The sequence below is a fragment of the Pollicipes pollicipes genome, unplaced genomic scaffold (assembly GCF_011947565.3).
Source record: "Pollicipes pollicipes isolate AB1234 unplaced genomic scaffold, Ppol_2.1 Scaffold_1600;HRSCAF=1878_pilon_pilon_pilon, whole genome shotgun sequence".
NCBI classification, from domain to species: Eukaryota; Metazoa; Arthropoda; class Thecostraca; order Pollicipedomorpha; family Pollicipedidae; genus Pollicipes; species Pollicipes pollicipes.
The window spans coordinates 19,934,946-19,950,516 of record NW_023595962.1 but is presented as its reverse complement, the minus strand read 5'-3'; the positions used below and the strand labels follow the sequence as shown (position 1 = coordinate 19,950,516).

Here is a 15,571-nt window from a genome sequence, read left to right as displayed (position 1 = left end):
AGCTTATGTCAGGTTAAGTGCTGCTGATAGGAAACAGGCGCACTTACAATAGGCTATGGGATATCTCAATCAGAATAGCATTATTCTTTCACCCCCCTGACATACTTAAGCCTAATGTTTAAACTCGATCTACGGCTGGATTTGATTTTCCTCGCGCGCAGAAAAAGAACAAATGGCTTGATAGCCAGGGAAGCAGAATACACGGCATGATTTGAGCCAATGGCAGGCAGCACTCGGGATGACATCCAATATACGGGCCTCCTCGAGTCCATGCCCCTTTTGAAAAACGTGTGTGCTACGAGCCCCACCTCAACCGTCAGCAAACTATCCATCATACCTCAGGTGTGCTCCAAGCTTGGTGCTATATTTGTTGCCTGGTAGGTGCCTTTCGACGTGCCCCAGCAATAACATTGCATTGGAATTTGTTAACAACCTCACATCAGGCAGCTGGTTCTTTCTGAACAACGTAACTGCACTAATAGGAGGGAGAAGAGAGCGGGGGGGGGGGGCATGCGACCCTCCCCTTTCTACGGTGTTCTGATGATACCAATCCGGCATATCGTGCAGTTTCCTCAAAAACCTTTGGTGGCCTCTTGGCCATTCATAGCGTGTGCGTTGCCACCAAAAACGTATCTCTAGCAATTCTGGTTTCGGTGTGGCAATGTTTTTTTTAACAGCACTACAAGACGATCCTATGCCGGCGGGTCCCTTATACGGACAGCGAGCGGAGGGCTGGCACTGTTACGTGAACAACGAAGCCCTACGTTATGAATACAGGCTCGCAATAGATAAAACTACATGCAGCCGTGTTCATGCAAAGCTGAAATGTTTAGTTCTCGGGGAAATATGCCCTTAGATTTGTGCTAGTGGGTGTCAGTTAACAGAGGGAGACTTTTACCAATAGCGAGATCTCGTTAAAGTTTGATTTGATTCGTCCCTATTGCTTTTTCTGCGAGGCTTAAGCTTTGTTAGTTTACAAACGTCAGGGAATCCCCCCCTCCGCTCCATCAGTACGCATCATAAAATCCTGCGAATCAGGTTAAGGGATAAGATTGTTGTCTGCCTTCTCTTGTTGTTTTAAACATGCTGGTGTGGAAAACTACATTTCACATAATGAAAACACCAACTTCCTCAGCAAATGACTCATTTCGTTACCAATATAGAAACATGGGCAGAAATTCAATCAGAAAGTCAAAATTGCCCTTTGCATACTAAGTATCCAGCAAATCTGAGCTTACCTGTTATAGTTGCCATGTATAATGTGGGAGTGTCGATTCAAATTAATTTCTGGGGCCCTACCCAACTTCCTTGTTGGGTTGGCTCTTCAATGCCTATTGCTCTCTCCCCCCCCTCAGCATTTCTAGGTGGAAGAGAGCAAAAAATCTGAGAACAATTTAAATATAACAGAAATTTATCTTCTTATGTGTGATATCATCTCATAATATGTTATTCATGGCCCAGCAATGCGAATGCCGTTTGCAAAAACGCAGTGCATTGGAAGACATCACCCCCCCCCCCCTCATATCAGTCGCATAGCAACGACTGAAACATGTGCTTGCAGCAGCCGTTTCCTTATACCTTGATCTTCTTCACTACATTACGCTGTATTGTTCGAGACACTGAGAGCCCGGCTGGTAAAAAAAAGAGAATCGGCCGACCGGCCGGACCATAGGAAATTCACTGATTTGCTATTTTCTTTTTTGTTGCCGGGTGAGGATGAGAAACCTAAAACAGATGCCATGTTGCGGTAGAGTACGGTAAGGGTCTTCACAGACAGGCTTGCTGTGTTGTGTGACGAACTATGTTGTCATGGTAACATGATATCTGTGCATGGAAACCTCATGCCGGGTTTTGCAGAGTCCATTACTTCGTCGTCGTGGCCATCACCAAAATTTTCTGTCAATATATTTTTGACACCAAGCTTTGGGTAAATCCATGCATATTTGTCGCCGACCTTATCAACCAAGACCGCAAGTTTACCACTACGGCTCTACAGCCCTTCATTCGTAGTCTGCTGTCAGGGAAACTTTTGTAATAACACTTGCGTACCAGCCCCGCATGTACTGCAAGCATCTGAAGACCAGCGACGCCCGGATTAAAGTCATGGTCTTCGTTCATTTTACCCAGGCAGTCCACTGTGCACCACAACAGCCACCTTGCGGTCTGAATGTGGAAGCCATGTGCTTACGTCCATTTGCGGTCGGAACAGCACAAGCCGCCACTCGGTCCGGACTCGCGTCATATAGAGCGGCGGATACAAGCGCTGGCAGACCCTTTTCCGCTCCGCTTAGATGAATAATATTGGCATGCGGGGAACACTGTGTGCCCCACATCAGGCAGAGGTTGCGATGAAAGTTGCACAGCGCCGCCTGCACGCGCAGGGCATCTCACATCACAGTGCCGCACGGTATTTCTTGCGCTCGAATTTGCCCACACTAGATGCCTTGCAACAAAGTTGTCAAACGCGCTTCGTTGCGTGGCCCTGCGGGTCAGACCGAGAATAGCTGAAGCAAGATCTCCAACTTACCGCTGTAAAGCGTTGGATCAGTCTGAATTACTGGCCGTTTTGCAGGTTTCCGCTGTATTGCGTACCCCCTAACCGTTTTCCCTCGAGAAGCCATTAGGAGAGCAAGATCAGGAGTTTACCGTAATCGAAATTTCCACGTCTTGCCCACCCAGGATCAGCTTTGCGGCTCATTATTAAGAACTGACTTTTGCATTGCACGTCATAAGAACTGAGCCGTTGTTTTTCAGTCTGGAATTCAGCATGTTTCAACGACGTGTCCAATCATGTTGCGCCTGAGATCATCATGATGCAATGAAATAAATCTGCGCCTATTCACCAACTCCTAACATTCTGTTTCGGGTCAGATATCTGTGGGCTGCCCATCTCATGCCAGGCTGCCCAGTCACGGGGCAAAAGCGGCAAAGAAAACATGGATCTATGTAAGACAACTTAACCGATGCATTATATCGTTATTCTACTTTTTCACGACATGGAGACTACCGCTGACTGGGTGACAGGCTTACGTGTCAAATGCCAAAACCTGCTCGCTGCCGCTCTGGTCGAGCTGAAGACTACACGGCTTGATTTAGCGGATCACGTGACAAAAGGCAAGTTTTTCAGCAAACACGCAGATATGAACGTTGATCACCAATTCATCTCTTATGAAACATCTGAAGCCGACAGAGAACAACGCGTTACACATCGAATAAATTTGAGAGATCTTGTCTTCCAGCGAGTAACGAGTCTCTTAATATTAACCACACATATCACAAAAGCTAGACCCATCCAAAAGGTACAAACTCTTACCTGCATGTTTAAGAACATTCACTTCAGCTCGGGGCTGTAATTTTGAAGAGCTGAGTTTGAGTCATTTCTAAACCTGCTTATGAAATTGACCTGCCTGGGCTTGACAGATCTGTGATCTTGACCTGCGGCTTGCTTTTGTTCTTGGAAATGCCAGGGAGGTGTTTTAGACTGTCCATCTCTTGCTCATTATCAAATGGATAAGTGTTGCTGGGCATAATATAACTTAACTGAACAAAACTATCCTCGTACCTGTCGCTAGGTCAGAATATCGGAAGTCGCCAGATCAAACTGTAGCATTTATGACCAGATTTAGCCATTGCAAGGTCATGCGATTTTATACGTTACACGTCATACGATCACCTCATGCGTCATGCGATTACGTCATGCGGCATACGATTACGACATAAGTCGTACGATCATGTCATGCGATTACGTCATACATCATACGATTACGCAATACGTCATACAATTACGCCGTACGTCTTACGATTACGCCCAACTTCATACGATTACGTTGAACGTCACACGATTACATCATACGGCGTACGGTCATACGATTTTTTAACCTTCGCCGTAAGCGCTTTTTGACAACACTTCCTTCTGTAGCGTGGCTTGTTAAGCTCTTGATGTAGACGACAAGGCCAATTGAACAAAAGCCTTCGCCTCGAGGGAAGCATTGGGCTGTACGATATGTTCGGCTGCTGAGGCTCTATGACGTCACTCCCTTGACCTGACCTGGCATATCGCACGTTACACTTGTCGACGTCCACTTATCATCAGCTGATTGGGATGTTGCAGGGACTATTCAACGCCGTCTTCCGCTTTGCCGTAGCTTGTATAGTTATTTTGATAACAGGAGGGGTCTGCGAAATTTTGCTACCATGACCTAATTTGACTTATCAGGGGTCACATATACCATCGTTCATCACACTTTCCGCGCAGATTTTGACGACAGCCTCCAAATGTTTTCCGTGACTCCAGCATTCTCAATTTTCCAGACTCTAGTGAGAGAGCGGCCTTTGAGAGCCGACCCCATCTCAGGATGAGAAACAGGAGCTCTGAACCTGTCTCAGGGTGAAAAATGCTCGTAAATCGGGGTTAGTACGAAGACAAGGAGAATGCTCACAACGCACAGCGATCATCTACCACGTGACCTTGGGTGGTGAGCCCAGCCTAAAGCGGCCCGGCACGCTGATCCTCGACTGGCTCATGTTTCAGGCGTTAACACCGGTGCTCTTGTGCTGGTGCGCAGCAGTATGCGTAGCTCAGGACATCCCGAGCCGGCTGGTCTGTTACTACACCAGCTGGGCGCGGTATCGAAGTTCCATCGCCAAGTTCACACCAGAAAACATCAACCCGCACCTCTGCACCCATCTGCACTACGCAGTCGTCAACGCCAATGATAAACAGGAGTTGGGCCCGGCCGATAAGTTCTCCGATATTGATCAGCAGGGATATGAGCACATGGTGGCCCTCAAGGCAGCTAATCCGGCTCTGAAGGTACTGATGATGCTAGGAGGATCTGGACAGGTAAAGCAAGAAGTCTTTTTGGAGCTGGCTAGCGATGAAGCCAAGATCGAGCGCTTTGTAAGGGAAACTATAAAATACATCAGAAGGCATAGATTTGACGGCATTGACATTGACTGGAAGGTGGAAGGGAAAAAGGAAGAACACGCTAGGCTCATGGAAGCTCTAGCTGCTGGTTTCATGGAGGAAGCCGAAGAATCACGCATGAACAGGTTACTTCTGACCACCACAATTCCGGCCAACATTACCAAAATACGAAATGGGTTTGACGTCGGTCGAGTTTCTAAAGCTGTCGACTACATGACCGCTATGCTGTACACCTTTCATACGGGTTCCGAGAATCAAACGGCGCACCACGCTGCATTGCACGCTACCGATCTCGACGACACAAACTATGCGGACTTTGTCATTCAGATGTTGAAGGAGACCGGCGCAGACCCAGCTCGGTTAGTAATGGGCGTTCCTACTTTTGGAATCACATCACTCTCGCAGATGCCGAACGTCGAGGCTTCGGAGCTCCAACGAAGGATGTAGGCTACGCGGCAAGTACACCAGGCTGGCGGGTACTCTATCCTTTACTGAGATTTGCGAGCACATCAGCATGGACAGCTGGCGGGCGTTCCGCCCGCGACCGGACGCAGTCGGCCCTTACGCCGTCGAAGGTGATCAGTGGGTGGCCTACGACGACGAAGTCATGATGCGAAGAAAGGGCGTCTACATACGTGAGCAGGGCTTGGGCGGAGCGGCAGTGTGGGCACTCGCCCAGGATGACTTCCGTGGAGTGTGCACCGGTCGGCCCTATCCTCTGATCGAAGCCTTGAAAGAGGGTCTGTTTGCCAATGATATGGCGCCGCCTACCACGCCCAGCCCGCCCCCGACGCCCGTTTACAACACCTCGGTGTTCACGTGCCCAGCGGACGGCAGATTCGCAAAGATGGACAACTGCGCAGAGTTTTATGTCTGCCGCAAAGGCTTGTTCGAAGTGCTCCCCTGCGAAGACGGTCAGAGGTACGATCCTCAGCGAGATGTTTGCGACGAGGATGCTCCGTGTGTCCAACAACCTCTCGTTGGCGTCACCGCCTTCGCTCCAACACCATCTCCGTCCACATCTGGTCCTTTAAGACCAATGGGGCAAACGACACCTGGTGCACAGATGCCACCGACGACCAAACCTCAAGTAGCGACATTTCCCGCACCGTTTGCGGGACCACGAACCATGCATTCACCCTCGGCTCCGGCAACCTCATTGAGCTCGGTCATGCTGCCTTCCGCAACAACTGCAACGCCCGTGACCGAGATGATGTTCGACAAGGAAGTCACTGACGCAGAAGAGCTGCGGCAGCTGCTGGCGCTGGTCCAGAAGCTGGGCGGCGTGAGAAGCGTGCAGAGGCTTCTGGCAGCGATGGACGGTCCGAAGCGCGGTGCTGTGCAGCCTGCCGCTCAGACAACTGTCACGGAGGTCGGCGGTGACCTGCGCGTCAAGGTGCACGTGATCGTAGAAGTGGGGCCATTCTGATTTTGTGGCGCGCGTGCCAGCATGTGGACGCCACTGGAGCCTGATCAGGGATGGTTTGCTGTTCGCAGTTGGAAAATGTGTACCTGCGAGTGACAGCTGTCTCTGAACCGTTGTCATGAATTAAACTGACGCCGAAGATGACAACTGATATAACTCGGACACTGCTTTAGGGATAATGTACTGATGGCGTGTTGGCCTTAGATGCCGAGTTTCCCAGAAATGGTTTCACTTTCATGCTGATTTTGTAGACTTGAAAAAGGTAAGTGCCGAATGTGTACGTTTTGAAAGGTTCGTAATTCGCATGGTATCTTCAGAATAGCTGGGAAAATGCTGAAATTCAGCTATTTGTCCTGACGCCAAGGATACTAGCTCCTGCTCGCAAGGGTCAGGTTATCTGCGGAGTGGTGGCAGTCACGCGTCACAGTGTCACGCTGACGCTGAGTTCACTGCTGTCGAGAACGCCCTGGCCACTTTGGCAGTCACTCGCTGTGCTACGCAAAGTCATGCTTCTAAATACAAGGCAAGTTACACGCATTATGACCTGCGCTGAAGACGGTTAGCCAGTAGACAAAAGACAGCAACAGCGGGCCTGTCCGTGTCAAATCGGGTCGTCGTGTCGTAGTCCGGTACGCCACAGGTCAGCTCGTCGTGTTGGGATACGGTATGTCCTAGTCTACGTCGTATGTCATATGTCATATTTACGCTCATGACCGGCCTGCCCAAAAGGAGGCGTCATGCTGTTCTGCAGGCAGCAGATGACGGCTGTCATGGCCTCGACAGTCGCCGCCATTCTCGGCATCGTCACCTGCGCAGCGTCTACGAATGGCTTAAAATCATTGGGCACATGGTCAAACCTAGTATGCAACTTCATAACTTGTTCATTCTTGATGAAAGATGAACGCGCCCAGACGAATATCGATTTGCCAGGTCAGTGTAAATGCTCCACGCGATTTTGATCTACACTTAACCTTGATTACGCGGGGTTCCCAATATCTCTGTATAACCCTGAACAACTACAACAAAGCCCGTATTGCCATCGGTCAAAACCGGGTCCACTGAATCATTAAGAGACCAAATGGCGCCGACGGCTACTCCGATGCAGTTCTTGAATACCTTAATTTCGTCAGTTGATAACTTTGAAACACCAAAAAATTGCACCGTTCGTGGACTCCTGGCTTTTGTTTCAGTTACAGGACGTACACGAATCATAAGGATTTTAAATTAAAATAGCCTTCGGAATGTCATTTGGTGCAGGTCACAGCCCTGACCTTCTTCAAACGTAAGTCCTTCAAGTTTCTGAGCTACATGTCGGCCAAGAAGTGCAGACTTTCGGGGAAACAATTTCCATGTCACTCAAGCATCCATGACGCCATGATTATGTAATTTAAATGTTGACGTACCTTTGGCTATGCGGGAGATCAAAGCCTAGGAAAATGTAATTGTCGACTGGCTTATATCCGGCATTCTTGAATATGATTCCAAATGCAACGACCATCAACTGGCTGTCAATCATCGCTGCGTGAGATATGATGACGTTATCAAGCAAATACATGTTGAGGAACATATTTGCGAAACAGAGAAATTGTATTGTACATGGCAGGTTTTTCACTTGATAGTATGCCGATGGTAATAAGTAAGCCGAGAAATTTGAGAAGATGCGATTTCGGGAAAGTTGACGAGGTGTGATTTTGGACATTCTTAATTTCATCCGATGGACACGGTTCGCGGGCGTAGGTCAGATGCGAATGCACTATGTTCACCTTCAAATGATAAGTAACTCGAACGGCATAGTACGCGAGTCAGGCGAGAACGTGCAAGACGTGGAAGAGACGGGTTTCATGCATTAATTGCGTTGGGGTTGGATGGAATGGTCTCTTTTGAAGTAGTCTTTCAGGTAAGTCCTGTTTTATCTTGACAAGCACCACTGAACTGTGCCATATTCTGTGCTGGGCTGTGCTGTGGCGGGCTGCCCTCCGCTGTGTTGGCTTCGGCTTGATCTGTTCTGTTGTCTCTAGAACCTGTCGGGTGTGCCTAGAATCTATCTTACTTACGACAAACTCCTTCTCAACTCACTTCTCTGTCATTAAGCCCTCCCCTCAGTCCTGAATTCCTGTTGTCTCCCGTACTGTGCTATCGTCTGCTTCCCTGCCTTGTGCCGTTATCTCCAGCCCTGTTCCATCCTGCTGTCTCGTGTCCCGCGCTGTTTTACGCGGTGCATTTCCACTCTTCCCGTCCTGGCATGTTCTGTACCGTTCAGTTGCTTTTTACTCCTTACCGCTTTCCTCCCCTCCCCCGGTTACGTCTTTTGAACCTTTCGTGTCATGCCCGATTGTGGCGGACCCTCTGTGAAGGCTAGGTCTGGCTGACATAACTTGGCCTTTTCGTGATGTGCTTTGCAGCCATTTTTAATGTTGCCCAGATTAAGCAGGGAATAACTGCCCCCTGCCTACACCAGATCCGCGGCCCCTCACCATGTTATGCCAAGCTCTAGCCGCAGCCCAGCCCCAGCCCCAGACCCAGCCCCAGCCCCAATGCCCAGCCCCAGCCCCACTCCCAGGTCCAGGTGCAGCCCCAGTCCCAGGCCCAGGTCCAGCAGCAGTGCCCATTCTCAAGCCCAGCCGCATTCCCAGGCCCAGGCCCAGCTGCAGCCCCAGTCCCAGGCCCAGGCCCAGGCCCAGCCACAGGCCCATTCACAAACGCAGCCCCAGCCCCAGCCCAGCTTTGTGGTGCACCACTTACCGCCGCACTGGTCACGTTACGCACGCAACATACGACAATGTAGCCGAGGGGGGATAGGTGCAGGTGCGCGGGAACGATGTTCGAATATGGGGACTTCAAAACACCGTAATGGGTCCTCTGGGATGAGATGGTGGGTCCCCACAGTGCCAAACGGGCCCTCTGCAACTCAGAATGGAGTGAAACTCACTAAAGTGAATGACTTAACTTCTACAGGGCATAATGGGTCCGCATGTCATAATGAGCCATCTTCAGGACGGCAAGGAGACTTTTTAAGGCACGGATGACCCTCTAAAGGCCAGAATGCGCCCACCTCGCAGGCCAGAATGGGCTCGTCACAGACATTAATTGGCCGTCTACAGGTCATAAACGGGTTCTACAATCCGAAATGGGTCTTCGTCATGCCCAAAATTGCTCCCTTTTGGTCAGAAGGGATCCTTAATGGCCCAGAGCTCGACAAAAAGGCAAACATTGGCTTTAGCTTGACCCCCCAGCTTTTCAGTTCGGGTGGAGGTAAGCTGCTCTCACTGCCCCCTCCCCCACCCCGCTTGCCGCGCATGGGTGCCATCCCCCACACCGCCCCTCCTGGTTGTATACAGTCCACTCCAGTATGGTCTGGCTCCGTCCGGTTCCGGCTGGCTTGGTCTGGTACCATTCGGCTTCGTCCAGTCCTGTACCATTGGTCCGGTACCATTCGGCTTCGTCCAGTCCTGTCAAGTCCTCCTAATGCCATCTAATTCCGTGCAGTCTGGTCTCGTCCGGATCCGACCAATCCCCTTCAGCCGCATCAGGTCCCGCGCAACACCGAACAGCGCCGTGCCGCCTCGTCCCGGTCCGGACCGGTCCCCTCCCATCTTGTGCGAGCCTATTGGCTCATCTGGTGCCGTCTGGCCCATTCATTCACCATTCATTCATATTCACATCATTCATCACGTCGCGGGGAATTTAATCCAGCCGGTTACACAAGTGTCCAAACTGGCCGTAGCAGGTCCCACCAATGTCGGCGCCTCAAGGACAGACGTGTGTTGGGTGTTGATCGTTGTCACATGATATCATGTGATCTTGCGTCATCTGAGTCACCCGAGCGTTTTCAGTGCGTCAAAGCTGTGTTTGGATTTATTGGTTGTACCGCCAATTCTCGCGCAAATATTTAGTGCGCTTTGAATTCTATTCTCCGTTTGAGAGAAGCTATCCTCGCTGTCAGGCAGTGTCTTATGTAGAGATGAACGAGTCGTTCTAATCCATCATGTCGTGTTCCAAATGGCAACTAATGGTTCAATTTGGCAAGACCTACCAACGTGTAATAACATCTCTTTACAGCGGCAAATACCTTGCGTCCCCAATTAACGATAGCGTCAATAACGGTTCCAAGAACCTTCACTGGAGGTAGGCTTAATTTTTGACCTTTTGCCTTGTGCGTTTTAAATTTTGTGAGAGGCATTTCCATCAGAAAACTGAGAGTTGTCGGCAAGCGGGACAAGTTGTCCAAGGTGAAACAAAGAAGGCAGGTCATTGGTTAGCATTAAGAAAAAGCTTATTCACTAAAATGCTTCTCTGAAATACACCGTGCGTGACCGTAAGTGAAGTTTTACCGCCTAAACCAAGCTGTGAACGGCCCTCAGCCAGCCACGGACCCAATCTCAGTCCCTCACAGTTTCCAACGTCTCGCGTCTTCCGTGGGGCTTTATGCTCCTTGACCATACCTCCCGGTTGGTCGTGTTCCCCTGCAGGGCGGCGCCGAACGTCGGCTCCAGATGTGACCGCTCGGCGGCATTCAGGCCGCGCGTGGTCCGTGCCGTCCGTGCCGGCGGCGGAACAGCTGATGGCGCAGGCTGACGAGCGATGCGGCGCAGTCTGGCGGTAGATGGCGTTTTCAACAGCAGCTTAGTTGGTATGGGTGTCGCTCGTCGTCGGGCGGGTTCTCCGTCGGGTTGTTGCATGGTTGCCTACCACTCATGCTGCAACTGCTGTATTAACCAGACGAATTAGCCAAGTCTGTTAAACGCATGACAGTACGTGTTTTATCCGATATATTGCATAATGGCATGGCCGAAAATGTGATTAGTGGTTTCTTGCGATACCCTGCCATGGAAATGCGCCTCCAATGCCATATGCCGGAGACATGGCGGCACGACAAGTGCCTTAGGAAACGTCAGAATATTTCAACGATCTCGCCGCCACATGAGCGTGCGTCTATTACTTTGTCTTACTCTGGCTATCACTTCTTCGAGACGATCATCAATCACCGCTCCACAGCAAGGTAGTGAACAACAACGGACATCCACGATCGCAACGGCTGCGGGAGAAGCTGGAGGCGTACAGCTTCTCGGTCAGCTGGGGCAGGGGTGGGGATGGTAAGTCACCAGCCGTACCTGGCGCCCTCTCTCCTTCCCTTGTCGGCTCCCGCACGTCTGATGACCAGGACGCCGCGGTCAACGCAGAGCACCAGATCAGTAGTCTCCTCGGAGGACAGTCAGTCAGATGAGGAGATGAGGAATACGTACGAATCTGCCCGGTCCAGGATGCGGCCCTGCCCCAACCCGGAGCGCTGCCCGGACCCGGACACACGAGTAGCGCGTCACCCTCGATGGCTTCCCCGCACGCATATCTGACCCAAGCGAGCTGCTGCGTCCGTTCTGAGGTATGTGAGATCAACGGCGCATCAAAATATCCGTAAAGGTGGCCATTTCTTCGGCGATTTATTCAGCGACAAGTGCTGATTTCTCTGACAAAAGGTTTCGCCTTGAGCGAGCGCACGCGAACATTGAAAATTACCTTTATTTTGCAATATCATGTTATCTTCGAGGTCAAAAGCTGGGTCAAAGGACGGAGGCTTGATATCCTGTCCTCAGAGTCCTCATAGTCTTCATATTCCTCATATTCCTCATATTCATGGTCATGATAGTCCTCGCCTCTAAATGTCATCCTTTAAGGTCAAACACGAGCTTAAAGGAGCAGAAGCTCAATATCACCTAAGAATTACCGGCCGATTTTTGGCTTTCAAACATCAGTTGTTCGCCATAAAAATAACTAGCGGTCGTCAAAAAGCCCTGATACTTCAAAGACATCCTTCAAGTTCAAACGTGGGCACAAAGGACGGTGAATTCAACATCGCAAAAAAATCCGGCCGATTTTGAGTATGAAGACGCCAAAATTTTTACAAATTCAGAATTTACCGTCTGCCAAAATGACCCGGCCTTTCAAGGTCAACCGTTAGGGTAGACGTGGGATCAAAGAACGGGGAATCCCATATCATCGCAAAATTATCGGCCGATTTTAAACTTACAGCTATCAGACTATTCCACAGAGCGATAACTAGCGTGCGTCCAAAAGTGTTGGCCTCTCAATGTCACCCCTTAAGGTCAAACGTGGACTCAAAAGACGGGGAACTAAGAATACCCCAAATTTACTCACCTATTCTAAACTTGCAAACGTCAGAATACTCACAGCAAAAGAGCAAATGGCTTGCGCCAAAAAGACCTGACTTTTGAGGGTCACCGTTCAAGCTCAAACACGTGGTCAAGGAACGGAGAACTCAATATCACCCAAATATCACTGGCCAGTTTTAAACTTGAAAACGCTAAAAAAAAATCACCAGCTCAAGAGCAGCGTGCGTAATGCGTCTCGACCTCGCAAGGTCGTTATTCAAGATTAGACACAAGCTCAAATGACGAGGAAATGTATATCGCCCCAAAAATTACCGCCCGATTTTGAAGCTTGGAAACCTCAGAATATTCACCACAGAACAAACTAGCGTCCATCAAAAAGTCCTGACCCCTCAAAGTTACCCCTCAAGATCCAACGCTGACTCAAACGACGGGGTATTCAGCATCAACCGAAAATTGCCGGATAATTCTGAAACTAGAAACACCAGAATATTCATCACAGTCAATATCAGCATCCGTCAAAAAGTCCTGACGTCTCAAGGCCATCCTTCAAGATCAAGCTCAGGCTCAAAGGACGGGAAATTTCATACCATCCAAAAATTAACGATGGTTTTAAACTTCCCCGAACCAGAATATCTACTTCAAAAGAGACTAACGTCGACAAAACGTTTTGACCTCTCAAGGTCACCGCTCATCGTCAGACGCGGGCACAGAGGATGGGGACCTTAATATCACCTGAAAGTTACTGGCCGATCTTAGGCTTGCAAACATCAGAATGCTCACCACACATGAAAAACTGTCCGTAAATTTAAAATTTCAGGCATTTTCTCCTGTTATAGGGATTTCAGTCTTTTGACCCTGAATTGGATCTTGTAGCATGACCTTGAGAGGTCGGACTTTTTCGACGGACGCTTCTTGTTCTGTGATAAACATTCTGATGTTCAAAAGGTTGAAGTCAGCCGGCAATTTTTGTGCGTTGTTGAGTTCCGCGTCATTTGACCCGACGTTCCACCTTGAAGGGGAACCTTGAAAGGTCAGGACTTCTTGACGGACGCTAGTTTTTGCGCTGGTGAATATTGTGATGTCTGCAAGTTGCAAATCGGCGGGTAATTTTTGTGATACGACTTCCCATCTTTTGACCTAGCTTTTGACCTCAAAGGTCACATGATATTACAAAATGATGGTCATTTACGGTGTTTTCGTGCCTTAATTTAGCCTGAGACATTTATTCCGAGAGAAAACGGAATCCTTTGCCGACAAAATCGCTGAATAAATATCTGACTTTACGTACGTCACGGACATCACTGGTCCGACCTTCATTCGCGTCCAAGGTAGTTTTTTTCGCACTTGCCAGCGTCATGAAATAATGAAGGCATTTCACTTTTGCGTTGATTTTGTACAGTTGTAACTCACGAAACAAAATATTTGCAGTCCAGCATCGCAGTATACTGGCATTGAAGCAAACAGCTCACGGCTGCGAGACGCCGTGCGCTCAGGGAAGGGACACAGACGAACACTGCACTGAAACAACGTGTCAAAGCTCTTATTCGCTATGATAGTAGTAACAGTACATGCAACAATGTCAGGGAAGGGAGGCTTAGCTTGAAGTGGCGTTATATTGGGCTCACCATTACCGGAGATGTTTCGTGGATTTTGCTCCCTGCAAGCCGCTGGAGCCTTTTTGCCCAGAGACTTCTGCGGGTATTTGGGGCATCTTGCTGCTTGAGAAATATCCCTAGTTTTGTGGAGATCTCTGCGAACAGGACGTACTTTGGTACCGCGGTTTTGGAAATGGTAGTGTGTGGAACTCCTGTCATGTGTGCATGCATGCGTACCAAATCACGAATTTGGTACGCATGCATGCGCCGCCGGACCTCACACCCACCTGAACACCTTTAAATGCGCTCCTGCTGCGCCAGTCCAGACGCCTCCGCCACTGTCGGTCACTGGAGGCGGCGTGGTGCTGCAGTCACGGCTTGTGCGGTAATGCCCGCCGGCTATATGTAGTTGCCGGGAGCTGTATGTTGGCCAAGGATTCCACTGGTACGAAAATGTCGGGTGTTTACCAACATTTCTATATTTGGTTTCTGGTTGTCTTAATCCGCGCGGCGTTGATGTCGGTGGCAAAGCATGGGCAGGGGAAATATCAGGCCAAGTGATTTGCGCTGACTCTTCGTTGTTCGCAGTAAAACTACGTATCGGATGATAGTTGAGTTTTAAAGTTCGGTCCCAAATACCGTGCTATAGCAACGTATTAATGGCAGTCACCATTTGATGAACAAGCGATCGATTCGAGGCTTAAAATAGAATACATCATGAATGACACCGTAACCAAAATGCAAGCAGAACAAGAAGAAAAGAAAGGAACAAGTAGACGAAAGCATGTATAAAAAAACATGCCACCATGGATAAAATCACAAGAACGCGAGAGATAAGGCCAAACCACCCACATATAGCGCTAGAACCACATACGTTGCCACTTAGACCACCACCTTGCGGCGGGTAGAATCACCACAAGTGAGTCACGCCGCCCCGACGGTAGCAACCCGGCATGGCCAATCGTACAGTGGCTCTCACGTCAACAAAACGTTCCCTGACGAACTCAAATGATGTCGTATTGAGGAGCAAATTTGTTAAATAGTGACATTTTGTTGTTAAGAACAGCCTCGCGATTAAAGAATACCAATAGCCGTAAGTGACCTTTTCCGTCGTGCATTAGATTGTGTCAATATCTTGCAAAACGGAGCAGTCCTTTTAAACATTCGTGCTTGCGGTGATGTAAAACAAAGTGTACGAACGACAGAAGGCAATTAGAAGGCTCAAGCGCAAAAATAGAAAAGAAGCATTGGGAGGCAGCTTTCGATCTTGCTCAGATGATTAGGTATTGAAAGGATGTCTATTACAACTTTTACTGAGACATTTTTGGACAGGCACGATTGACATCCCCACGTGGCGGTAATTCAAGGAGCGCTCTCGAAAAGCGGGGCGGCCACATATTCCAATGGGGGGTTTACTTGGCAGATTACATGAGGGACTCACCGAAGACTCCGCACGGCCAAACAGCGGCCGTTCGGTTCACTCATCAGCGAAGCC

The 15,571-nt window shown here is 49.4% G+C and overlaps 1 protein-coding gene across 1 annotated transcript in view; it reads left to right on the top strand.

Moving 5' to 3' along the window:
* LOC119111972 (chitotriosidase-1-like) overlaps positions 1–6,356 on the top strand; it is a 68,283-nt gene extending 61,927 nt beyond the window's left edge. Inside the window, exons 2-4 of the mRNA XM_037235920.1 lie at positions 4,532–5,297; positions 5,503–5,738; positions 6,138–6,356. Of these exons, the coding sequence (XP_037091815.1) occupies positions 4,532–5,297; positions 5,503–5,738; positions 6,138–6,356 (1,221 nt within the window). The remainder of the gene's footprint in view (positions 1–4,531; positions 5,298–5,502; positions 5,739–6,137) is intronic.
* Positions 6,357–15,571: the final 9,215 nt, after the last annotated feature.